General features: G+C 40.6%; 3 protein-coding genes across 6 annotated transcripts; 1 reads left to right on the top strand and 2 right to left on the bottom strand.

Annotated features, from left to right (window-relative positions):
• Positions 1–907: 907 nt before the first annotated feature.
• Positions 908–10,181, top strand: LOC105053068 (exocyst complex component EXO70B1). Of its 3 annotated transcripts, XR_002165667.3 has the most exons (3): positions 908–2,955; positions 3,083–3,177; positions 9,752–10,181. XR_002165667.3 is itself a non-coding variant. In XM_019853454.3 (2 exons), exon 1 carries the CDS (start codon positions 1,049–1,051, stop codon positions 2,948–2,950), a length of 1,902 nt encoding a protein of 633 aa, XP_019709013.2. In that variant the 5' UTR covers positions 908–1,048; the 3' UTR covers positions 2,951–2,955; positions 9,752–10,181. The 3 variants fall into 3 exon arrangements, 2 of the variants coding, with proteins under 2 accessions (XP_019709013.2, XP_019709012.2); XM_019853454.3 differs by lacking the exon at positions 3,083–3,177; XM_019853453.3 differs by lacking the exon at positions 9,752–10,181 and having other exon boundaries at positions 3,083–3,301.
• Positions 10,182–13,849: 3,668 nt separating this feature from the next.
• LOC105053071 (pentatricopeptide repeat-containing protein At3g18110, chloroplastic) lies at positions 13,850–20,686 on the bottom strand. Its single transcript, XM_010934092.4, is given in 7 exon segments — positions 13,850–14,687; positions 14,690–14,816; positions 15,202–15,292; positions 16,710–16,910; positions 17,029–17,593; positions 17,596–17,994; positions 17,997–20,686. Coding segments are annotated over 7 exon segments (4,386 nt in total). The 5' UTR covers positions 20,593–20,686; the 3' UTR covers positions 13,850–14,280.
• Positions 20,687–22,492: 1,806 nt separating this feature from the next.
• Positions 22,493–27,035, bottom strand: LOC105053070 (uncharacterized). Of its 2 annotated transcripts, XM_010934090.3 has the most exons (5): positions 26,636–27,032; positions 24,713–25,643; positions 24,404–24,499; positions 23,883–24,019; positions 22,493–22,964 (listed from the first exon to the last, which is right to left on the bottom strand). In XM_010934090.3, the coding sequence occupies exons 1-5, from the start codon at positions 26,866–26,868 to the stop codon at positions 22,781–22,783; spliced, it is 1,581 nt and encodes a 526-aa protein (XP_010932392.1). In that variant the 5' UTR covers positions 26,869–27,032; the 3' UTR covers positions 22,493–22,780. The 2 variants fall into 2 exon arrangements, with proteins under 2 accessions (XP_010932392.1, XP_073100475.1); XM_073244374.1 differs by lacking the exon at positions 24,404–24,499 and having other exon boundaries at positions 26,636–27,035.
• Positions 27,036–27,611: the final 576 nt, after the last annotated feature.

Below are 27,611 nucleotides of genomic sequence, written 5' to 3'. Positions count from 1 at the left end.
GCCCCTATCATTAGCAAAAGCCAATAATCCTCCTTTACCACCCCACACACCGCACCTCCACCTCCCCCGCGGCCCCCCCACCCACACCCCCGCCCCAAAAAAAAAAAAAAAAACAATAATCCGACATGAGAGAGAAGAATCCTTTGAGGTGGACCCCACGTGGTTGACAAACGAGCGATGCAGCTCCCTCCCCCGAAACCGGTGGGCCCGGCCAGCTAAGCACCAGCCCACACCCATCGAAACAAACCCCACTCTCACCTCTAACCCTTGGGGCGGTCTGGCCCCCCTGCCGTCAAGGCACCCCTACCCTGGGTCGGCGGGGCCCACTCTTTAATGATCTCGGTCCCTCTTTTGCGGGAATCTTTCGAGCCCCTCTTATTTCCATTCAGTAACAGCAGCCCAAGACCCGACGCTGTATTCTCGCAACATTAATTTTCCAAAAAGTTCCCATCCATCCGACGGCTGGAAACGACCGAGACCGACCCTTCATTTGATCCCTCATCCGTCGTCTCTCCCCATGACCTTCGACTAACGCCGACAATAGACCTCCAGTGAAACCGTTGACACCGTTATGACGGAAATAATTTTTTTCTACGCTGAATTAGGATAAATGTAGAGTGAAAATATCTAACGATGCGTTCTTTTGCGGGCAAGTCCTCTCCACCGCATGCCCTCGTGTGGGCCCATGTCCGAAATCCACTTCAGTCGGAATCCGATGGTCCGATAAATCCGGTGGACCAACTCCACACCGGTGCCCATCCCTGTATCAATCTCACACTGGGACCAAATTAGAATCTCTATATAGACGTGGCACCACGCCACTGTGCGATCGTTAGTCTTGGAATGGATCTGAAACGCCGCCACCGGAATATTCTCCCCATCCGTAAGTCAAAATTTAAACCTACACCCTCCCCCCCTCTCCTCTCCCTCGTGGGCCAGGAAAAGAGAGAAGGAGATTAAGACAAGAGAGTCCACAGCTGCCCCTCGAGACCTTCCAATCTCTCTCTTCTCACACGAATCACCGCCGTTAAGAAATCCTATCTTTTCTATGATGGACAGCTCCGGAGGCGCCATCGCGGCGCCGGTGGCGGATGGGAATCTGGAGGCGGCGGAGCGGGAGATCAGGCGGTGGGACTCGGCCTCCACGACGGCTCCGATCTTTGACGGCGGGGACCGCTCCGATGCCGAGCGCTTCCTCCGCGCCGTCGACGAGATCTGCCGCTCCATCAAGGATCCGATCGCCGTCGGCAGCCCCCGCCGGTCGTCTTCGTCGTCGTCGTCGGCGGCAACGGACGCGATCCAGATCGCGATGGCACGGCTGGAGGACGAGTTCCAGAATATACTGGTTTCGAGAGTCAACGAGTTCGAGATCGAGTCGCTCGTCGATCTGAGCTCGTTGTCCATGTCGAGCTCGATGTCTGGGGAGGAGGTTCCGGCCGGCGATATCTCCGACGCTGAAGGCTCTGATGAGGGGAGCCTCCTGGCGTCGGGATCGGTGGGGAGCAGTCTGGGTCACAGGAGGAAGAGCAGCAGCTACCGGTCGACAAGAAGCATCCGGGAAATCGATCTTGTGCCGGACGACGCAATCGCGGATCTGCGGAGCATAGCGGAGCGGATGATCGCCGCCGGCTACGGCCGGGAGTGCGTCCAGGTGTACGGATCCGCCCGAAAGGCGGCGGTGGACCTGTGTTTCCGGCAGCTGGGCGTGGAGAAGCTCAGCATAGGTGACGTCCAGCGCCTCGAGTGGGACGCACTCGAGGCCAAGATCCGGCGGTGGATCCGCGCTGCCCGGGCTTGCATCCGGATCGTCTTCGCCAGCGAGCGCCGCCTCTGCGACCGCGTCTTCGACGGCCTTGGTGGCGTCCCCGGCGGCGACGACGCCCCCTTCACCGAGACTGTCAAGGGCGCGGCGATTCAGCTCTTCGGCTTTGCCGACGCCATCAGCATCAGCCGCCGATCTCCTGAGAAGCTCTTCAAGATTCTCGACCTCCACGACACCATCTCTGACCTCCTACCCGACATCGCCGCGGTGTTCTGCTCCAAGTCCTGCGAGTCCATCTACACCCAGGCCGCCGAGATCCTCTCTCGTCTCGCCGAGGCCATCCGGGGGATCCTCTCCGAGTTGGAGAACGCCGTCCTCCGGGATCCCTCCAAGATTCCGGTCCCCGGCGGCACCATTCACCCGCTGACTCGCTATGTGATGAACTACATCAGCCTCATCTCCGATTACAAGCAAACTCTTGTCGAGCTCATCGTCACGAGGCCCTCGGCGAGCTCGCGGTTCTCTGGCGACGATTCGGGCGCTGGTGGCCCGGAGGTCGACTTCCCGGAGCCGGAGAATCAGTCACCACTGGCCTCCCACTTGACCTGGATCATTGTTATACTTCAGCACAATCTTGAGAACAAGGCCAATCTCTACAAAGACAGTGCTCTCTCCCATCTCTTTCTGATGAACAACGTGCACTATATTGTCCATAAGGTGAAGGGCTCGCCGGAGCTCCGGGAGCTGATCGGTGATAACTACTTGAGGAAGATGACGGCGAAGTTCCGGCAGTCGGCGACTAGCTATCAGAGGGCGACGTGGGTGAGGATCCTGTACTGCCTGAGAGATGAGGGGATTCATGTGAGTGGGAGCTTCTCTTCCGGGGTTTCGAAATCAACGCTGAGGGAGAGGTTCAGGGCTTTCAATGCAGCGTTTGATGAGGTCCACAGGACTCAGGCAACATGGCTCGTGCCGGACACCCAGCTAAGAGAGGAGCTGAGGATTTCGATATCGGAGAGGCTGTTGCCGGCCTACCGGTCCTTCCTTGGCCGGTTCCGGCATCACATAGAGAACGACAGGCACCCTGAGATGTATATCAAGTATTCAGTCGAGGATTTAGAGGCGGCCTTGTCTGATTTCTTCGAAGGATGCCCACCTGCTCCACTCAGCAGGAGAAGGGCACATTGAAGAAGGTGATGCTTTAAAGAATTATAGACTGACGAGTGTCTTAGCAGATATTCTTTAAATTTTTAGAGGGCAGTTGGCAGGTGCCTGCTATCAGTCAAGTAGAGCTTCGAATTTTACAAGCTCTTATTGCAGCTGATGGCGAGGTCTGCAATCCTACATAATATTTCTTTGTGATCTTGCTGGAGCTGTCAAATACTCAAGGGCCTGCACCTGTTTATTTTTCCTCTGTAAGCAAATTTGTTTTGATTCATGACATGATCTGGTCTTTGTTTAGCATGTTCATATTAAGTCTAGTTTGTTTATGTGAGTTTTTGTTTGAAAAATAATAAGTTATAGCAATTTTCTACCTCAGCTATATGATTCCTCCCCCACCCCCCCCAATAATTTGCCTGGTTAATGAGCAGTAGACACTTGTTTCTATACTTGTATTCATGCCTCTTCTGTGTGATTCAGCAGTTGCTTTGGCTGGTGAGTTCTGGCTGAATGGAAATTTCATGGATGGGCAGAATTATATGGTTCCATTTTTTCCCTGACTTGGAAAAAAAAAAAAGAAATGGGGAGGAATTAGTAAGCAACAAGGGGCAGAAAAAAGCCTCAAGATGTGCTTTTATAATTTTTTCCCCTAAAACCCTCTCTAAGCTTATCATGTTGCTTCATCGCACGGTTAATGTATGTCAACAAACTAAAATTAAGAATGTCATCTTATGTTGGCTATGCTTCAGATGATCAGAATTCTTATAGCTAGTTTTTCCTGTTGAATCCTGCAAGTCACTATCATGCTTAAGCAACAGCATCCATGCATGTCAAAATTTTTGAAGCATCAACTATAGGATATTGACGTATGCCTCATTCTTATGTTTCTTTAAGCTTTTTATGTCTTCCATGCCAATTTGGTAGCAGATTGGTCACCTCGTGCGTGTAAGAATTTATTCTGCTATCTATATGGACAGGCTATATATGACATTATGCTACCAAGATATTACTATAGATATGGGACTATAATGCAGGACCATGAGGGATGGCCTACATATGCATTGAAGGTTCAATGAACAATTGGCTAGCTTGCTTTTCAGTTATCAGGAATAGGTGCAGCAGAGGGGGGTTTCGATTTTTATGATTAAATGAAAATTCAATTAAACCTGGCTTGCTAATTAGAGAATCTCTAGGTATACTAGGAATTATAATATAAGGTTTCATGGCAATCAGGATGGTTTTGGTGTTGGATTGAAAGCAAAATTCAGAAAATATAGAAGTTTATGTGCATAAATTTAATGCGGGATGCAGAAAATTCAATGCAATAATTTAGCAAGCCAAAGAAGGTAAGGATGGAGGAAAGATAGAGAAGAGGGTGGAACCTGGCCTTTTCAAAACAAGCCACATACACTTATTCTTCATCTAGCCCTAAGAGGCCATTATATAGACTCTTCACGACTTGTGATACAAGTAATCTAGGACTATTTAAATTGAGAAAAAAACATTCTTCATTACTTCTTTAGATCAAATTGAAATCCCTAAAAATTAGGATCTAATATAATCTAACATATACTCAAGGGACACTTATTGGACCCAAGTAAAACTTCAAAAAGAAAAGTTTTGGGCACTAGTTACTGTTTATGACACTGTATTGGTACTGAAGCATGCATGGTGCTGGATAGTTGATGTAGCACAGTTGAGGGAAGAGATCTTATTAGGGTTTTTGATAAGGTTGAAATCTATATGTTGCCAGAATTTCAGGTTAAGAACAGATTTTTCAGTAGAACTTTATTAAAAGGTAACATTTTTGCAGAGAATAGGTAATGCTTGGCTGAGTCTGACCGAGGTTTGAGTATTCTAATGGTTTATATTGGATTGTTAAGGGTTTATGCAATTAAACAACAGAAATCAAATGCTTGCTGGAATTTCTTGGTAAAATCTGAGATGTATGTGATACAAAAGCTCTATAGAAAACATTCTGATGAAGAACAATTAGAAGAAAGGAAGATTATGAGTGGAAAAAAAATGAAAAGAAGAAAAAGGGAAAAAAAGGCTAAAGGGAAGAGGAAGGATAATGCCGGTCTCACTTCTGGACATAGGAATCACATCTAGAGTTTGAAGGTCTCCCACCTCAATTGTGAAATCACACTACAAAAGGGGGGGAAAAAAGAAAAAAACCAAAAGAATGATGCCTTTCTTCATTAACCTATTGTCTATCTTTGTTACATGAAACTCCAAGAAATCCTAACAATCTTTTATAATCCCAAAACTACCTCCCATAAGGCATGGTTATTGTTTGTGGCTACTGTAGTGTGAATGGTGCCATGAACAATACCACTAAACTAACTCAACCCATTAAGCAGTCTAATGTAGTGAGAGATCTTTGAATCCCCTTCATTCCAAAATAACTCATAGAAACTAAAACTAACCAGGAAAATACATAAAGTTGATGACTGAAATTAAATCTAATAAAAAATCCTAAGTTTCATCCCTTTGATGCATTAATATATAATCTTGGGTCTACATCATTCACTTCCCTTATGAAGGAACGCATCTTGAGTTCGTTGAAGCTAAAACCATGTTGATAGATCCTTCAGTTGATGATTAATTGATGATGAATGCCCCACACTGGATGTTGCAGTATGCTATGTGTAGAACTAGAACTCCACTTGATGTACAAAGACACCGCATATGGCTGCATTTGATTAAAATAGTTCTTGATTTCCTTTGAATCAGCCCTGATTTCAACAATTTTCCAATTAGTTTTTCCTAGAATGATATGTTCCTCTAGATGAATACAAAGTATTATCAGCATATGTTTCACTTGAGAAAAGAACCTCTTCAAACTTTGGAGTGTCCTGTGGACAAACATGTCCTTTAAATTTCAGACTATCTTGAGGATCAAAATTTCCAACTTCTTTGACTTCTCCTTGATGACACTCAGCATTCAAAGTCCAAACAGCCTTCTACCAAGGGATCAGCGGTAGATTTCATCTCCTTTTCTTCTAGTATCATTGCAAAATTTTTGACACTCATAGCTTCATCGACTGTATTTCATAAGATTCTTCAATACTATATGCATCTTGTGAAGCTGCTTCTGTGACCAAATTTTCTTCCAAAAGGCCTTTAGCATGTTGCATATATTCCAATTCTTAGGGAAACTCCTTCACCTCTTCTTTTACTTCCATAGTCACCCAAGTGGACTTGATGCATCTTTACTGCCCTATAAACCAATCTGATTCAAATGCACTTGTGGCTTTTTGATTGGCATAATCTTTACTGTTATTGCTTCTGTACATGTCTGATAATACCCAAGTTATAAGATGCTTGATTTCTTTGCATGTGTTGCTTTTTCTTCAAGCTTTCCATTGCATAGCCAAGATTTGTCCTTAATTGGGCCTACTAGCATTGGGAAATTTCATCATCTTTCATAGACTTCTTCTATTGGAACCTTCTTGGAAATAGTTTGGGCATATCTATTGCCATTCTGAAAGGTAAAGAGCTTTTTGTTGTAGGACAGCAGATACATCTCCTGAAGTGGCTTCTTCATCTCATCCCAATTGATGATAGGGGTTCGGCCTCAATGAATCATCTGACCTTTTATGCCTCTCCACCATGTGTAAGCTCAACCTTTTCGTGTCTTAACAAAGCATAGTCGCATCTGGTCAGACATCATATCAGTGGAAGTAATCTTCCAGCACCATGATCATATCTGGAAACTTATGGGATACCAAAAGCTCTAATACCAAACTAATGTAGGGAAGTCAAGGGAACAGACCTTATTAGGGTTTAGGATAGGGTTGCAAACTATATATTTCTGGAATTTCAGGTCAAGACCTGAATTTTCAACAAAACTGAATTAACATGATCATGTTTTTGAAGAAAATAGGTAATGCTTGGCTAATATATAACCTAGGGTTTAGGATTATAGGGTCTATATTGAACTATTAAGGGTTTATGCAATTAAAATCAAATGATTACTGGAATTTCTTGGGAAAAAATCTGAGATATATATGATATTAAAAATATATGAAAAATAAAAGGGTGTTTTTGATGAAGAATTAGAAGAAATGTAGATTGTGAGTGGAAAGAGAACAAAAAGGAGATAAGGGGAAAAAGAGTAAATGGAAAAGGATAATACCAGATTTACTCAAGGACCTAGGAGGCACATGTAGGGTTTGAAGATCTTGCACTTTCATTGCAGAAGCACACCACAATATTAAAAATTGAAGGAATCATCCTTTTCATTGTTAATCAATCATCTGACTCTGTTACATGAAACTCCAAGACCCAAATTTATAAGAAAAAGTCACTGTAACAATCGCATGGGTTTGGGTGGCTTTAGTGGCCTATGGATTGGTCCTAAAAATTGGTAAATTGCTGGAAACCAGTTAAATATTGAAATGCTGGTTCATATAATATGAGTGCATTGATAGAAACTTGTACTAAACTGAGGGTCTACAAAGGTAGTGGAAAAAAAGGAGTCTCCACAGTCCGAGAACATACATTCTTGTCCTCTGTTCAAGCCTGCTCAAGGCTGGTTAGAAAAGAATGTCACCACTAGCCTTTTTGGCTTGTCTTCAAAAAGTATAATAGAATGTTCTTTGAGATCATGGTAGGAGCACCTTGAATTAGCCCAAATTATTGACAATACTGAAATATTGGTGATCTTTTATGTGCTTCTTGCTTAGCGGAGACTTACATGTTCAACTACACCATCATGATCCTTAAAAAGGAGAGGTGCCTCTTCCTATCAAGGAGAGACATCCAGGACACTACATGGATTCTACAGATTGAAGGTCCAATTTTGATGATTGCTAAGTAGAATTCCAGGTTCCTTGGAAACCTGAAATTAAAAATTGCAGGAGCCAGTGTGCATGAAGCTATTTTGTGATCTGTCCATAGAAGCATAACTGGCAGTGGCAATGCAGGGGACTGTGAGATTTGTGAGAGAACTTTTTTGGAACAACAATACTTGGATTCTCACATTGTTAGAGCCAGGTCAATTCTCTACAACAGGAGAGGTTATGATCAACCGTGCAAATTAAGCTTCTGATGAGCCAGATGATAGTTTCTCCAGGGGATAGAAAAGTGAATTTTCCACATGGCTAACTTAGTACTCTTGCATGGTACTGGTATTTCTATTTTTGGTCAATAAACTTGCTACTTTCCCTAACCAGATAGAAAAGATTGAGATTGATATTTGGTTATGATGAATGAACTTGATTGCTTGCACTATAGGTTGGTTTGATAGAAGGGATGATAAGCATATGAGAATGGTTGTCATTTCTTCTGTCAAAAGAAAGAAAAGGTCACTGGATGGACTTCCTTCTAGTCAACCACTAGAAAAATGACATTCAATTGATGGCTGTATGCTGGACACCAGGTGAAGTTTAGGATTGCAGACTTCCAAGAAAGGATTCAATTATCCCTTTCTTATTTTGCAACTTGATCAAAGTTACTTGACAAAAGGAGATACAAGAGTCACTATACTCCTAGCAAGTTACTAGGTACTTCTCCTGTTTTCAATATAATTGAACAATCAAGATCCTCAACTTGGTATATGTTGGTCATGCTTGTTACTGTTTGGTCTGTTCTACTTGAGTGGCTCATGATACAGTACCCTCATAGTACTCTAGAGCAATGTTACATCTTGACACGATTTTTTTTTTCCCACCAGTCACATGTATGACCTTGTCCATGAAATTATGTTGTAGTCATCTGCATTTTTGGGCCAACAAAGAATTGCCGCATCAAAGGAGTTACACAATTGGACATTGACTTTTCATTTTAGTGAAGTGTACTTCCTGCTTACATACTCTTCATAGATGGTTTCTAATTGCTGACTGCATGTAAACATGCTATATCTTCTCTTATTTATTTATTTAGTTTGGTGCTGGTGGGGAGGGGGGAGGGCAGGGGAATTCTAATTACAACTTTCTGGACTTTATAATGCCAGTCCAACCTACACGTCAAAACCTGGTACTCATTAATGAGATATAGCCCCAGAAGAAATTAGAGAACTTCCTGTTTGATGTCTGTCGTTTTAAACTTGTGGTTTGTGAAAGTTTTACACACTCCTTGAAGTCTCAGGGATCTGCATCAGACATAATGAAAATTGTCTTGAGTGGAAGAATGTTCCAACAACAGGCGAGTATATAAAATCCTTGGATAATTGTAATGCTTATGCATGTTTTCTTTTGTTATTTAGACATATTGCCTGGTTATTCTTTCATTCTTTTCTTTTTCAAATGTAATTCATGGAAACAATATAAAATCCTTTTTATCAAAATTTATTAGACTGACTTCATTTTGTTGATGTCATTCTAAAGAAGGTTGATGTTGGAAAAACTGGATGTGTAACAATATTACCAACCAGTGACATTTACTGCCAGAAGCCTTCATAGTTGTGATGAAGCTTGTTAGCTACGTCACTGCTTGGCAGTTTTTTCCGGTCTACTGAAGTCTTTTTGTTATTATTTTTAAGTTAAAATAGCTCAGGTTTGTTCCTTATGACATTCCTATTTCAAAGGGAATAAGTTTTTATCTTTTGGTTCAATTTTTGATGATCTATGCAGGCTGAGATTTCACTTTTATGTATTCGAAGTATGAATTCCCTCTATATGTGATTGTTTGGCCTTGGACATGATAACAATATATCAGATATCAAAATGAGCATATCATGAAATTGTTCTTATTTTTCTTTCTTTTTTTATTAGTATGTGCGCATGTGTTTGTGGATTAGATTATGTATATTAAATTTGGAGAGAATTTTTTGCTGCGGGTGTCATATTTTTTTTGCTCATGTCTGCTGTTGTGTGAATGCAGAGTGATTGCCAGGGTAAAATATGTTTGCTTTTGACAAGCTGCTTCTTGAGATCAGGTTAGGCAGGATTTAATGATGTGACAGGTTATGCACCCTCTAAGATATCAACTTTGAAGTTAATCTCCAAAGAAGTTGCTCAAATCGAACTATTTCTTTGTGTATTCTAAACCTAGATGCAATCAATTGCTCATCCATGGATTTAAAAGGTGAATGCTGGTGTCCATGCCTGTCATTTAGCATGTTGTTGTCCGTGGAATGTAGTTCCGCTTGGATCTGAGTATAATCAGGATTCCTGATTAAATTCCTCGGCTGCATAATGCTGTGTTTCAGAATTCTGGCCGCTGGGTGCATATTTGTGATATTAGCGTGATCCTGTAAACTTGCATTTAATTGAAGTCCTTGAAAAGATTTGTAGTGTTTTTTGCTTGAATATATCAGTTGTGTGCTGCTAACGATGAAAGTTGGGAGGCATTGCACGACATGAGTTCAACTTCGTATAAATGTTATGATCTGGAAGAATTCTTTAAGCTGACTCTTTTGATATCATGTCTGAGATAGAGATCAACCTTATGATCTTTAATTAATAACTAGTCAAGAGCAGGTGTGTTCTCTTGGCCCTACCAAGGCATGGTTGCTTTTCTTGCTAGCAGAAGTTAAAGACACGTTATTGGCTGTGAAGATCAAGATTTTTATGTCAGCAGAGATCTTGACTGTATTGATCGAGGTTTTGGTTCATATCAGTATTGGGCACCAACCGATATATATATCTCAGCCTTATTTAATGAGCTTATAAAATTGATAAAATCTGAGATATTGATCAATACAATATATTTACACTGGTTGATACTTTTCAATTTTTTTACTTCTTAAATAATTTTTTAATTAATAAATATTGAAATTAATGTTTAAATATAGTTCCTAATCTTGGCTTTGCTATATAGGTCAAGATGTCAACACGATGACCCGAAAATATGGACTAAGTTCTTAAAAAAAATCCTAATTCTCTACAAATTTCCAAATTACCATTATCAGCTGAGATAAACTGAAATCTTGGTTGATCTTGATATCGGCCGCTTGCCGGGATAACTGATTTATCAAGTTTTAAAAAGCGAGTATATGAAACTTTGGATCCACTGCTTCCATTTGCTTCGTTGAGGCGGTACTCTTCACTTCACTGACATCATATCATGGAGTAAGTCTGCATCACAGCCACTCATATTATGGGGCTACATATACCCCTTCCACGAAACCCCATGATCTAACAAATCCCCCACGATCCAACGGGTTCCCCACATCATTAAAAGTTTAAAACCAGAGCCAGCTAGTCTTGTCTCATCTCATAATTAACAATTTCTCATATTATGATGTCTCACCAAAGACGACATGATCTCAAGACGCAAAAACAAAGGCTGGGTCCGACGCCCCCAACTCAAAACAAAGCCACCAAAATGCACCGGCCTTTAGCCACTCAAACCCATTCAGAAACTCTTTTGTGGCATTACATCACCAGCTGTCAAAAATTTGACGCAGTTAACAACTTACTGTTCACTGGTATTGCCAACCATGGTTCTTAGAGTGCTCCAAATCGTAGTGAGACACTGGAAGGATACTGTTTTAGCAGACAAGAGTAAAGCCTGGAAAGCTTTTGCAATACCAAGCAGGTAGAGTTCCCAAAACAAATGAAAAGGTACATAAACATACATGTCTGCGCGTCTACGTGTGTTAGAGAGAGAACACTCCTGTATTTCCTTTTCGCTTCAAGCAATCAGCCTCCAAAGTAGATTAACGGGTAATAATATGTCCACATCTTTGGCAGATCATCTCAAAAGCATCCACACCTGCATCTAGCTAGTAAACTAATTCGAAATAGTAACACCTAATAAGGTCCAGACAACTATCTAAGAAACATATCTCTGGTGAAAACAGAACATCTCTCGTTGGTTATAGCTTCTTTAGGCTGGAGCCTCAGGACTCTGTAAAATATACTGAGTAGCTTCACAAATGGCTTCATGTACTCAAGGTCTAGGCAGAATAAGGATAACTTTAAGCATGCACAGAGAGTGAATATTTCCAGCAAAAATAGCAATATCGCTTGACAAATGGTAGGAATTGTACTTCAGCTCTGAAAGGCATGCTTGAGGGTGTAGTTTATGTGAAAGTATGCAGCCTTAAGAAGACCTCATGTAGAGCACATTTCAGCTACGGTGATCTAGGAAGCCCTACACAGCTGCAACTTGTAAATAGATATGTAATAAAAATCCGCGCACACCAAAAAGGAAACAAGAAAAGTAGTGCACAAGATTTGGGGGGAGAAAAACAAAGCTGCATAAAAACAATAATACTGTCATCATATGTTCTCTAAATTTGCAGCAGAGGAGAATGAAGGTATCACTAACACATGTTATTGATGAGATTATCTTGTTTCTCTGAGCATTGTTCTAATTACATGAAGCAGTGGATGGCTTCTGGGTGTCAATGTCCAAAAACCTCTTGTTTAGCATAGATTTAGGTGTACCTGCATTAGTTCCCAATGCGACAGATAAGACTGACCCAATCAGCCATTACCAAAATCAGTCCCAATCAGAATTCTGAATCAAACAGTTATCTGTACGTAGGACCCAATCATATGTTCACATGAGACCTACCAGATCTTCCTCCGTGACTGTCGACAACACAGCCACTTTGAACTATGAGCTCTGACCTCTGACATGTAATCACATTTCTCCAAATGTTTATCAACAAGAAGATCAAAGGGATGCTCTGTAAATCTGTAATAGTGTGCAGAACTACTGAGATTATATATTGGAATACAAACAAAATATAAAGCAGAAGAGCCATTACTACCTGAAAGGACTAATTGTTGAGTCAAGGCCATGCTTCATTTTCTTTCTGAGCAGATGTGTGCATCCTATGCAGAAAGTTTCTGAGTCCAAGTTGTTTCTTGAGCTTCTGAGTACGTCGAGAGCTAGTAATCATCACAGTGACCTATGCAGTTGCCAAACCCTGGTGTGATCTCTATCATGTGGTCATCGATCTTGCATCACCAGGAAAGCTGCTGGAATCTACATACAAATACCCATCAAATCAGGGGATGAAAGTCCATTTTGAAAAAAGAATTTAAGATACAGAAACAACTATCATACCCAATCATGATCTTTTTTTTTGGTAAAAGAAGAAGAAGAAGCATCAGCGACCAATCATAATCTGCCCAATTAACCTCAAGCATAGCCTGATAAACACAATGTCTTCCATTTGAATGATGAGCTTTTCAGTCTTTGAGCTTAACCTGCTTTCATTAACTAAGAAACTTGATATTTTCACATATATCAGACAAACTCCAAGCATGTACTTATGTAATTGTAATGTGCAAGTGACAGCTGCTATCTGATAAGACACGCATCCATTCAGGACTAAACGCAAGAAGAGGAACTGGCACATACAATACTTCAGGTGACAAGAATACAACAGCATATATATCTTATAGGCATCCATTTTTAAAAATCATCCAGGTTTTTCAGCACAGCAACAGCTCTATTAGCATATGAACTATTCCATTACAACATATACAGTCATATCATTCAGAATGCAACATTTAGGGGACGAGACATGATCAGAATGGCATATTAGGATAAAGCATCAAAGTAAAGGGGTGGAAACATGTCCAGTAGGAGGTCATCCTTCTCACCAATAAATCCATTCATGCAACCAAGAACTAGATTAGTCAGGAAAATCAGGTTCCATGGCCAAGAATGAGCATGCCTGCAACTTTAATGCATTGTCACATCTTTTCGGGAGAAGCACTGCAAAATACAGACAAAAAACAACTAAATTCCAGGTGCATATTCGTCAGTTAAAATATAAACCAAGATGTTAGATGACAAAAGCATGTTAATAAAAATATGCTACTCCAATTGGTGGTGCAACTTGTTACAGATAAAAGCACCAACTTATAAAAAATTTTTGGATGAAATTCTGTAGCATGACTTAAGACTTATTTTCCAAAGCTCATGGAAATGTCATAATATATATATATATATATCAGGTTCTGTAAACTGGCCTGGTAATCTCCCCACCATTGTAAATAAGATTGGAACCAAACATCCAGAAACCAGAGAAGTTATCAACTAACAGAACACAAAATGTTTAGTTGCCATATGTCAAGATGGCCCCAACAACTCGAAGAAAAATGTCAGGAAGATCTGATGAACATGATTAGTCCAAGGCCCTCATATGGTCGCTTTTGTCAAACAAATCTATTGTGCCACATTTTACATTGGAGGTGGCCCGAAATAGAATTCTTTGTGAATGAGGATCCATCCCACATAGTTGGGATAAGGCTTGATGGTTAAGATGATGGTTTTGAGTTTCTATCTGTTAGTTAATGTTTCCTTGCTTCAGTTGGTCGGTGATTCAAGCATAATCTTGTGATGCACTGAAGAATGAACATGTCATCAGCAGCTCCAATGCTTCAGACTCTCTCACAGGTAATTGAGACTTTTAGCTAGGAAGCTTGTCTGCATAACATATTCAACTAATTTGAAGTTGTTTCTGCTTTATGCTGCCGCCTCATAATTTTGCCTGTCCGCAATCTTGTTGGCTTCCTTGCTCTGACAGCACCCTTTTTCTTTAATTTCTGCAGCTTTTCCTTCCTACCTTCTATATCAGCTTTGATGACTTTGTCTCTTTTCTCTCCTGGCAATAAAGCCAACCTGGCAAACTTCTTAGGTCTCACTTCCCCCAGTCGCTCATGTATATCCTTAAAGGCTGGAACAAGACCAGCTCTCATGAAATATCCCTCACTGAGTTTCATTGAATTTGACTCAGGAAGAGATGATGCATCTTTCAACTCAAGGTCCATGCAGAAAGAAGAGTCCTTCAACCACATCCTAAGGGAGTGAGCTTTTGCCACAAGGACCCCACTACGGGTTTTACATGGTAAAAAGGCGAGCCCATCTCCCAAAGGTATGCTTTCAGAGTGTTGTTCAAGGAAACCATGTTGTATTCAGCAGTCCCTGTAATTAAAACAACAGACTTTGGTGACTCAGGAGACCCCTGCAGTGAAGCGTCCTGTTGCAACATAAATGGTATAGTCAGATACCACATCCTGCAACAAGGAATGTAGGAAAGCAAATATATGTGAGCATATCCCCTGGTGAGTATAGGATGTGGCAAAAGAACAAGGAAAAATAAGATCAAAAGGAGAAAAGACATCTAGGAAGGTGAGATTATCATTTGGCAGCATAGATTACCCAAATTGTCTGACATTTTGTTTAAAACATTAACATAGTTTAAAAGATTTAATTGACATGGCATTTTTTTTTATGCGCCTCAGAAATGGAGGTATCAGGTAATAAATATGAATAGACAATAGCACTGAGAAAACATGGAGTTTACATGCAAGAACACCTAAACAATATGCAAAACCTTGCCATTAAAGCTTGAAAATACTTACTTGCAAGTGGTCAAGCCATAAAGTAAGTCCAACAAGAGCAGCACCAGCAGACAACTTTCGGAAATCAGCTCCCCAATCTTTTTCTGCAACCCTACATCATCAATTAGGCCATCAAATGACTAGCATGAAGACACACACCAGTCTGTACAATACAACATCATCTAGACTATAATGTGATGAAGCTGCTGAATCACCTTAAATTATTGATAGCAGTAGCCTAGCTTATACAATCTTACTTATAATCCACAAGTTTTGTTCTAAGTCCAAGTATATTATAAGTCCACCATATATTATGTGACTCACCTTAGATTTTCACAAGTAGGAATCTTGTTAATTCATCTAGCATGTTCATCATCTTATTTATGATTCTTCAGCCTGTTTAATTGACCATATAAGCTCTGTGATTTATTTCAAGCACCAGCTTTACACATCCTTGCTAAAATCTTTACATTAGTCAAAATCCCCTGGTTCTTGGTTAAAATAGTATACATATTTCAGTCCTATCATCAGAGAAGAGCTTTAAAACAGAAGATCACATAAGAACAAAAGAAAGCTGAAGTACAGATGAACATCAATATAACAACAATAAAACATAAGGAATATGTTAACTACCAAACTATAAGAAATCTTTAATCTAGAAAAGCAGCAACACAGGAAACACAATTTTGAGCAATAAGCCCAACAAACCAGTCAAACTACTACTAGAGGTTAATAAAAATAATCTTATACAACAACAATATAAATATTAGCTAATATTGCCTGCAAATGAAGAAAACTGTTATACTAATACCAATCATCAACATTTATAACTATTGTGTTCATGCTGTCATTAGTTAATTTCAAAGTGACTAAAAGATAAACTATGCCAAATACTGGCATGATATGAATGAAATATGCATCCATTTTAACAAGTACATAAAAAAATAGAAAAAAAGTGCCAGTGAAACCTTTTGCCCCCTAAGTCTTGTCTATTTAGATAGTTTCAAAATAATGAACATAGTCCCCCCCCCCCCCGTTTCTTGAACAATTAATTAATTTTGCTGAACAAGTTGTCTTTTTACCAAATTCTAGAGTACAAATTACAAATTCTGATAAGTTAAACTGCAAAGTCATATACTTTTACATATTGAAACTTAGAATCACAACCTATCATTCTATTTGTCTAGAAAGTACTTTATTATAATAAAAGATTTCTTTTGTGCATAACAGAGGGCTGAAGCTCACCAAATAGAAGAGATATACTATTATGACAAGCATTCTACCATTAAGATGTCATTTGGAAAGCAATAAATATTTATTTCAAGAAGCCAAGATCAAGCCAGTTACTACTGTAAGACTTTATGTTCAAGGAGCATGTGAGTCTAACATAGCAGTCATCTCACTTCCCAATGCTACCCTGACAGAATAACGGCATATGAACCAACATTAATGTGTATGGATATGCTGAAAAATCATTACTGAGACAAAAATTATTTATGTGAAACTTTAGATAACAAAGTATTAAATACCGAAACACATCATGGCGATATATGTTTTTCTTGATTGCTAGTTGGAAAATCCATGAAGCAGTGGCACGACGTTCATAGGCCCAGAGGAGGTCTTCCAATGCATTGACAAAGTTAAAGCAAGCATTGTCTTCCATGGGCCCTAGTTCGTCGAGCAAACAGTCAACCTTCATGACCAGTGACCCAGTTTTTTCAGTCAGAAGCCTATACAACAGAACATATGGTTAAATATTAATGTCATTCAGAAGAGAGCTGAATTTACTAATAACAGAGGAAGAAAATCACATTCTTTTGAAGAACATTTCTAAGTTGGTCAACCTACCTGATAGGAAGATCAAACCCAATATCGCATAGTGAATTAAGAAGAACCATTGCTTCATTAGTTTTCTCACACAAACTTGCAGCTCTAATAAAACATGTCCATATTCTATGGTCCGGTTCCACTCCATCTCTCTTCATCTCCAACAGCTTCATTATTCCCAAGTTATAATCACCATTTTTGAGATAGGCATCAATAACAGAACTGTATGGCAATGTACTGAGATCCAGGCCAGAACTTTTCAAGTTATTAAGCACATTTTCTGCCTCCTGAGGCTGCCCAGCACTGCCATAAGAAACCATAAGCATGTGCATGGTGGCAATCGTTGGCTCAATACCATCCTTTTTCATTAAGGATAGCAAGTGTTCGGCTTTAGAATGGTTGCCAGAATTCCTATATATCTTCATCATTATGTGATAGAAGGAACGATCCAACCTATATCCCTTTGACCGCATACTTTCAAAAAGTTCTTCAGCTTGTTCCCATAGCTGTTCTTTACCACATGCAGCCAATAAGCTTTTGTAAGTATCTAACTTGGGCTCACGACCCTGCTTTCTCATCTCATTCAAAGAGTAAAACCTTCTTCAGGCCTCCGATCTCTACTATACATCACTATAAGGGTATTATATGTATCCTCATCTGCTTTGAAGCCGGCTTCTTGAATACTCTGATATATCTCTGATGTCTTCTTAAAATCCTCAATTGCTGTGTACATCTTAAGGAGTGAGTTGAAGATGTTAAGATCCGGTTTGAATCCAGCCTCTTCCATCTCAGCAACCATCATTTCAACATCCCTGACTCGTTTTCCACGGGAGAGCAAACCAATCATGCTTCTGTACATATGCAGAGTTGGCAAATACCCAGCTGCCTTCATACCATTATATATCTTCTTTACCTCAAAGATGTTTCCATCTCTCACAAAGGCATCAAGCATGGTAAGAACAGTACTTTTGCTAATCTTAAATCCATATCTTGCAACTCCTGAATGACAACATACAGCTCATTGAGCCTCCCATCAACAATCAATGCTTGCATAAGACCATTAACAGAGTCTATAGACGGTGAATGACCATTTTTCATCATCATATTAAAGACTGCTCTTGCTTGCTCATAGCGACCACTCTCAGCATACGCATATATTAGAGCATTCCAGATTTTTCTATCAACAGCAGAAATCTGTCCGAGTTTCCAGACAAAGCTCTCAGCCTTCTGCCAAAGCTTTAGCTTTCCAAATGTCTCAATCAGAAAGATATAAGTTGAAAGATCACTGAATGAAATACTGGCTTTTTCAGCCTGATCTACCAAATGATGAGCTGTCTCTGGGAATCCCATTTTACAGTATATATTAACCATACCCTCATAGATCTTTTGAGAAGGTTCAAGGCCAAGAAACTTCATATCAGAGAACAACTGCGAGGCTTCACTGAGCAATCCAGCTTCTTCACAGCATGTGATCAAGTATTCATACAGGCTAGAATTTCTGCCAAATGATTCATAACCTATCATCCTCATCTTGTTATACTCCTCAATAGCAGCTTCCATCTGGCGATTTTTACACAGCATCATTATGGAAGCCTCGGTTATCACATGATTGGAGTTGGTTGCATGTTCCCTTAGAAACTCAAGCAAAGCAAGTGCTTCTGTTTGCCTCTCCGATGCCACATAGGCATCCAATATACCTAACAAGATATCATGATCAAACTCTTGGCCTTGGGCAACAGCCTTCTTTAAAACCTCAGCTCCATGTACAAAGCATTTACCCTTGACAAGAAGTGCCGATATCACTTGTGGACACATCCTACACACCTCCTCCATGTCCTTAATAACTTCTTCGATTTCCTCATTCTTGTTTGCTTTTACAAGAACTCCAAGCAAGGCCTCATACAGGCCATTGTCCAGCCAAAACCCATCACGCATCATAGTCCGGTATGATGCCATCGCCTTCCTAATCTCATTAGACCTCAAAAAAATATCCAACATGATTGAATAAGCTAGACGATCTGGCTTGATGCCTGACCTCACCATATGATCAAATGTCTGCTCCGCCTCAACCCGCATCCCGGCCTTGGCATATCCACAAATAAGAGCGCTGAAAGTCCTTAGAGTGGGCCTCACCCCAGCATCTACCATCTCCGACATCACCTTCCCTGCTTCAGCGATTCTATCAACCTTTCCAAGCGAATCGATCAGCACAGTATAGGTCACAGCATCGGGAGCGCACCCCTCTGACTTCATGTCATCATACAACTGGAGGGCTAAATCAAGCCTCCCCTGTTTCCCATACATATGAATGAAGGTGTTATAGGTTATCTCATCCTTCTTAAACCCTGCATCGACCATTTCCTTGCAAACCCTCTCAACCATTTCCACATTCCCCTCCCTGGCATAAGCATACAGCAGAGAGTTATAGGTAACTGCATCCGGCGAGAAGCCCTTCTCACCCAATTCACGGAATAGGCGCGCCGCCTCTCGGGTCATCCCACGCCGGCCGTACACTGATACCATGGCATTGTAGGTCCAGAGGTCGGGCTGACAACGGGAAGCCTCCATGTCCTCGAAAACCCTCATCGCCTCCTCCAGATTGGCGCCATGGGAGCAGGCGCTGATGAGGGTGTTGTAGGTAATAGTGTCAGGCCTGAGCCCGGAACGCCGGACGTCCTGGAGGAGCTTCAGGGCCGAGCCGGCGGGCAAAGATCCCGCCTTGGCCCTGGCATTGATGAGGGTGTTGAAGCTCACGAGATCGGGCTCAAGCCCCCGGTCGCGCATCGTATTCAGCAGCTCCTGGACCTCGGTGAACCTCCCGGTCCGGGCGTACACCCCCATCATGGCGTTGAACACCTGGACGGAGGGCTCCCCAGTGTCGGAGAGGTGGAAGACCTCCTCGGCGAGGGCGTCCTGGTGGGCGCGGCCGAGGACGGAGATGATGATGGCGAGGAGGCGGGGGCCAGGGGCGTGGCGGCGACGAAGGGTGAGCCACTCGAACACCTCGAGGGCGCGGGCCCAGCTGTGGCGGCCAACCCACTTGACGACGAAGGCGAGGTCGGTGGGGGTCATCTGGACGCCACGGTGGTCGAGGACGTCCGCGACAAGGGCTGAGGGGGGAAGGGCAAGGATCCGGTCGGTGAGGAGCTGGACGCGCTGCCGCCAGTCCCGGGCGCGCTGAAGGGCGAGCTTCGACATCTTCTTGGACCGGGTCCGCAACTGCTTGCCGTCTAGGGTTTCGGTGGATTCTTCTCCTACGGTTTCGGGGGGTTTTTCTTCCTGGGTTTCGGGGGAATGGGTACCCACGGATGGGACGTTGGGGGTGGCGATGGGGGGGGAAGGGGAGGGGAATTTGGGGTGGAACGAGTGGTCGAGCTTGAGGTTGGGCCATCGCACCGAGGGATCGGCTCGGCTGTACTGGAATTCGCGAGGCTTGGAATGGTCTTCGGTTGTGGACGAGGTGGAGGTGGTGGTGGCGGCGCCGGCAGCGACCGTCTGCCGGAGGTTGGAATTGGCGGGAATGCGGGAGGAAGGGCTGGCGGCGGGGAGGGGGAAGGGGGGTCCCGCGAGCGCCATTAACGGCATGAGAGAGAAGCGTCGAGAGGAAGGAATGGAGGATGGAGTTCGGCTGTGACTCGTGGGGTGGGTACGTGGGTAGCGGGAATAGATGTGGTGTCTGTTCAAGATACTGGGACAAATATCTGGCAAGGTAGCGTCAGGTAAAGTTTAATTGGGAATTATTTCAAAATTTAAATAATAAATCATTTTATATATATATATTATATAGGCAAATCTAATGCAAGTTTAGTTTTGATTGTCTAATTAACTTATTAGAAATATGGAACAAGTGAATATTATTTGGAGATCGTTGCAGGCTTGAATTAATCTCTATTCCAGCTTGAATTAATAGTTAACTTATTCAAATAATTGAATTTGTCAAATAAATAAAATTAATTATGAAATATTATGCAATATTTTATCACATATAAAAGATAACAATTTAACTTAGAAATCAATTAAAACTTGTATACATAAGATATTGGTTGGCTGTACCTGTGCCCATGCCCTTCAGTTTTTGAGGACCCTGAGTTAGGCACAAGACATGAGCTAAAAGGCCCTTGCTCCTGAACCGATCCTCGATTATATTATCCTTCCTAGTCGAAGAAAACCTTTACATTTGAAAGAATTCTTGAGTTTGTTTTTGTCATTCAGATACAATAATCTGTATCAGCTATAAGCTGTGGCAAAAAATTGTTTCGAGATGAAATGATTTTTTCCAGTACAATAGACGGACTGTGTATCAAGTGGCCACAGTGGCTTGAGCACTTTCTTTATAAACTATATTCCTTTGCAAAATGAGGAGTTCTGATTGAGAATTTTCAGAAAACACACACTGGATTTAACTGGTTTAAAGTAGTTTCCTGTTGTTTATTTCCAATGTAATAATCATGAATGCAAAGTTAACCTTATGTCTTTTAGAACCATGCAGCAATCTCTATCAGCTCTTATTGATCTATGGTTGGAAGACATTAGCAGGTTAACCTAGAATCCGTACAAGTCAATTTACAAGGTGAATTTTCTCAAATATATATATGCATATATAAAGGACAAAGAAAATTCTTAACTTTTTATAGCATTCTCCTTTAAGTAGTTCCTAAGGGCCTGCTTGGTTCGCAAGAAAATAATTTTTTTATTAAAATATTTTTTTTAAAAAAATAATTTTTAAAAATATAATGTTCAAAAAAATAATTTTTATATATTTAATTGATCATCAAAACGTAACACATTCTAAAATATTTTATATTTAATCATATATTTATTTTTTAAAAAAAATTATATAAAATATGTATTATATTTTTAACAAAAAAATTATTCTATTTTATTCATAATTTTAAAGATATTTTTGAAAACAATCCAGACTTTTTTTTTAATGAACAAACCAAAAATTCATATCTCATGTCAACCAATCGAGTCATAAATGTCACCTTTGTCAACCGCCGCACCTTGACACTCTACAACTAACTCACGATCTACAAATGGTGTACATGAAACCCAAAAAAAAAAAAAAAATGCTAACAGGAAAAAGGAAAATCAAAGGACCTCGACATCATACCTTTTCTTAGAAAAACTGATAATCATACTTTTTTAAATATATTTACCAATATTAAAATTTTATGTCCATGTAAGTTGATTAAATGTAGCCTGATCATGCTAAATAGATAGAAATGATGAAAGCAATTTATATAACTACCAGGTACTTAGGTTTATATAATAAGTATTTATCGACATTTAATTCCATCAAGATTCTAAAAGGCGAGATAATACATCAAGAAAGTGTGGATCAAGATCTAAAAGCAAGCAAACAAGAACTGCACTAACCGGTGCCTGAACTGTTGCATTATCTTTTATTCTATCTCAACATCTACAAGAATCCCACCACAATTTACTGCACAACTGAGACTGCAAACACAAAAACTGTGACACATTTCATAAAATCTGGTATTAACTAATTCCTGAATTTGAGAGTCTTATGGCATGGGAGTGAAATACAATGAACTGGGACCACAAGAAAATAAGAATAAAAAATAAAGAAAGTAACAAAGACACCACCAGACGCTAGTTCCTCATCAACAGCAGATAATAGTACACGTATTATCCCTGTGAAAGATAAAAGTCTCGTATCATCCGTTCCAGGGGAGTTGAGGGATTAGTACACAGGCTGATCCAATTTTCTATAACAGTACGCACTGGCCAGAACAATCTAGTAGATGTTTTACTCTCGTTTGTCTTCTTCAATGTCCCCATTGTGTGAGGTGGTAGTGTTGATGCTCAGTCCAGCTTTGGCATCTGGTGAAGCTGAAGAACCCCAGCCATCCTTAGAAAGAATAGGCCCTGGCTTTATTAGTGAAAGGGTATCCTCCCGTTCAAAGTCTTCGCTATCATCTGAGTACGCATACCTGAGTGCATGAGTGCAGAGTGATAAATTAGCACAGCAATTACATAAAAATAAACCTGTTGTGAGATTCTCAACCATTACTTTCAGTATTTGACTTGCTTATATAAGTGCAAGCAACATCTGAAATGCATACTTCGGATATGGATTTTGTGGATGCTCACTAAATTTAGGGGGGATAAATAATAAAGCAGGAAGAAGTCGTTTGTACACAGAGGTTTAAAGCAGTTTCACAGATTCAATGTATGCAGAAAAAGAATCAAAATGAGTATGATTATTTGTTTGTCTATTTTTAAATAAAAAATAAAGTATATTCCTATCAGTTATATAAATAAGAAATATGAAAACATTCAGCTTAGCTAAACCACCCAACAAACTTATTTAAGATTTGATGCATAAGAAGGTCTATCCTACTTGTAAGACGCTGTTCAGAGAAAGATTTAACCAGTTGAATAGAAACCGCAGATTGCTGCATTACTGATCATCTATTACATGATCACAACAGATAGTAGCAATGCAATTCTAACTATCTTTTATATCCATGGCAATATATAGTAGCAAATTACAGAAGAGTATTTGAAACACTTCAGAATATTTCCAGACCATATGCAAAGAAGCATGCACGTGAAAGGTTTTCTCCATTAAAGATAATATTTTAATGAAACAGAATTCTAGGAGAGCAGATCATCAAATCCAATTATCAAGCACCATCAGAAAATATACATACAACACAAGGTTCTTGATTACATGCCTGAAAACCAATAACAATAACCATTCAGAAATAAACGAAGGCTGGTGTCATATAATCTTCAAGAAGATGCTACGCTAATTTGGTAGAATGCATCAAAAACAAGGACTAAAACGAAAAAAATTATTTTGGAGGAAAACCAAATTATAGGAACACTGGATACCAGGACTTTACCTCATGGAGTTCTGAGAGGGTGCCCAGAGAGAACAGATCACACAGAGAAGAGAGAAGGAGAGAACCTGCCAAAAGGCAGGAATGATCCAAGCACTTTGCCAACGCTCGTTGTACACATCAGTAGACTTGAAATAAAGCTGCAGGAAGATAACAACCTCATCATGGCTGAAAATGCAACACAGGACTTAAACTCAAGAGGAAGGATGACCATCTACAAAGTAACAGGAAAATACTATAGGAGGCTTCCAAACGTGTGAAAAAATAAGGAGTGGCTCCAGATACCCAACCACAAGACGTAAAAGATATCAACAAACAGTGTTTTGAACGTAACCCCAAAAAATAGTACATAGGAAGCTTCTAATTTCAAAGAATAAGTGATTTAGCACCACCTTAGCTTGCAGTTGGAGTCAGATGTATAAGTTTATAAAATATTGCCGCTTGGTATTGAATATGAGATAGTGCATCAATTTCTATAGTATTCTGCCCTGATACTATTATGACAAATGATAGATGAGTATTACCTCATAGCCAATCCAACCTACAGATAAAATAACAGCAACAGCCAATGCATTTGTGAATTTTCTATAGATGTCTAGCTTAGCCATCAACCGTCTTGCCTGTTCATCCATCAAAGACATACCAATCGTGGTCAAGAAATTACACTCCATGATTTTGAGAGTTAATTTTTATGTCAGAAAAATGTAAATTAGTTTGAAGAAATTTGGTGCAGAGCAAAGGCAGGTATCTTAACAGGAGTGAAACAAAATAAGCAATAAAGGTTTGTTTCCAAGAATAAACAACCATTAAGGCAATATCAAGTGGGTATACACCTGGAGTTTGTCCAGTGTTTTGGAGAGAGAAGTGAATATCCAAAGAATGAAGAAAGCATCCAAAACTGCCACTGGAAGAACCAGGAACAATCTTGCTTTTCCAGAAAGATCACTTACAGCCCCAACATTCTCTACCAATTCAAGAACTTCAGAAGCTAGAAGAAATGTGGCTCCAAGCATAACCACTTTGGAAGTGAGACCACCCAGAGTAGGCCTGACAACACCAAACCCCATGGAAACAACAAGGATGATGATACGTGAGACTGTTCTTTTAACCGCACCAAATGTTACAGCCCAAAATGTGATCCCCTTTGGTCGGACTCCAGTTTCATTGAACTCTGCATACTCAAAATACCATAATGCCATTTCAAACATGCCCAATGCAATAACAAGTGTTATGCAGTTCTGAAGTGGAAGGATCTCTCTCCAAAATCTTGCGTACTGAGAGAACCAAAAGATTCCAAGAATGACAAAAGCAAGTGACATGAATCCATAGAAATTCATGAGAGGGGCCATTCTTCCAGGTAGGTAGCCGGTTGGATTTTTCCACACGGTCTTTCCTTCAATGACCAGTCCATCAAGAGCAGGATCACAATACATGAAATACAGGTTATACATCCCAGTTCTGGGGATAGTTATAGTTTGGGATTGTAATGTCGCAACAGGATCCTTTCCATTGAAAGAAGCAACAAACACTTGCGGCCACTCAGGGTTCTGGGTGGAGGGGCGGTAAATGATTGCACCTTGAGTGCACACGCCTAATTTTGCCAGATCATGGGTGCAGCAGATAGCTCTCTGACCACCATAGGCTGACCCACCAATTGACTCTCGATCATCTATCTCAAAAATTATGGCTTGCACCTTCCCCGAATCAGTGTCTTTACTGGCTGCAACAGCTTTCTCCGTCCTTCTGAAAGTGATCTTTTCAAACCTGACATCACGAGGGGTAAAAGTATAAAAACAGGTTATGATTAAGAGGGACCTAATCAAACTGCAGTCCTTACTATTAAAACACGATGTATGTGTTAGCGTGTAAAGTGGCCAAGACAAGTAGAAAGCACTATGTCTAAGTTCTTCGAAGGAATAAAGGTGTTAGGGAGAAAATTAGATGCTGCACAAGCTAAAAACACTATATCTATAAACTCTTAGCTTCTATTCTTAAGCTTTCAGTTTTTAGATAATCAGCACTTGCAGATACTACCGTCATTATTTTCTCCATTTGAGTTCATAAATACAAGCTTCAAATGTTCTTGTCATTTAGTTTTAGGTTGAAAACGTTTCAACCAAACTGGTCCAGGAATCATATGGGATTTTGGTCAGTTTCAGCTGAAAGGTTTTAGTCAATAAGTACCGCTTAATAAGGCAGAACATATTTCCATGTGACATCTTCAGGATGCCCTACAACATCAGAAGGTTCTATAAACATTAACTAGATCCCCTATGCTTTCCTTGATTTGATGTTAAGCTTGAAATTTTTTTATCAGGACCTCAAGCCCTCAGAAAAAAAATCACCTTTCACCTAACCTGGGCCCAGAAAACCCAGTGGCATGGCAGATTTGGTCACTTCACCAACAACAAGACCATTAAATTCACATGGATATTAATCAGTCAGAATCAGAAGCAGGAAAATGGTATTTTAAGCGCTGGATTCACCCAGTCCATATCAGAAAAAAGTCGCAATCTTTCACATAGAAACGAGCCAGCCACCTGCATCTAAATCTACGACCCAGCTGTCAGATCCAATCACACCAACTCGCACTAGATCTCAACGCCGACAGCTCCAATTCCCTCCCCAATTCCACAACAGAAAAAACCTAACCCTCCACAAAACCCTAGATTTCCAAGGACCAAGCCTCAATAAATCCCCAGATCTGGTAAAGAGATCGCAATGCAAGACGGATGGGTAGCAGCACGAGGGATTACCGGATGAAGGAGTCGCCATTTCCGGCAGCCGTGGAATTGGGGCTGGAGAGGGAGGCGTAGAGGCCCTCACTGCCGCCGTGGAGGACAAAGGCGTTGCCTTTGGCAGCGAACTTCTCCCCCGTGTAGTCGTGAACCGAGGCATCGCCGAAGTAAAAGAAGAGAGCAAGTAGGAGGCCAAAGATCACGAGAGGGAAAGGAGAAGGAGGGGAGGCGGGAGGATCGAAGCGCGCCATCGGATCGTAGAAGAGAGCGAGAGCCGCACGTAAGAGAAACTTTTCTCGATCCAAGGGAGGAAGAAAAAAAGGGAGCGAGAGCTGGATCTGGACTAGAGTTATGACTAGTACTAGTAGCACAGAGAGAGAGCGGAAGTCTTCATAAGGATGCTAGGAGTAGGGCCGGAGGCGTTTGTCTACTATTTTTCACGGCTTCTAGTGGGTGATAGGGGTCAGGGAGTTAAACAAACGAGAAGGTCGTGCCCATTTTTTAAAATAACGGCCGTCGCAATAGTATCAGATTTTCCGTTACATCCACTACTACTGGTACAGAATAATAATAATAATATTATTATTATTATTATTTTATTAATAATAAAATTAATAAGATCAAAATAATTATTATATTATTATTATTATCTTGATCTTATTAATTTTATTATTAATAAAATTATATTATTATTATCATCATCATCATAAATGAATAATTTTATTGTTGTAATTAAAAATTTTTCATTCCAATATTTGGACATCCGCATAAAGTTTATTTAGGTATGTCTACGAGGTTGGATCGAAAATCTTGCAAAAATTGAGTTGTTGGTGAATTTAACTCGCGCCTTCTAAGGATCCGTCTAAATCTAAACTCATCGCAAAAGGGAGGAAAAAAAAATCTATAGAATATATAAATTCTTTTCTCCTATATGAGATCGGTGAGAATATTATTGATGACATTTATAATCTAAACAAACTACCACGGTTTGGCA

The sequence above is a fragment of the Elaeis guineensis genome, chromosome 10 (genome assembly GCF_000442705.2).
Source record: "Elaeis guineensis isolate ETL-2024a chromosome 10, EG11, whole genome shotgun sequence".
Classification (NCBI taxonomy): domain Eukaryota; kingdom Viridiplantae; phylum Streptophyta; class Magnoliopsida; order Arecales; family Arecaceae; genus Elaeis; species Elaeis guineensis.
This window is presented reverse-complemented; position numbering and strand designations above follow the sequence as displayed.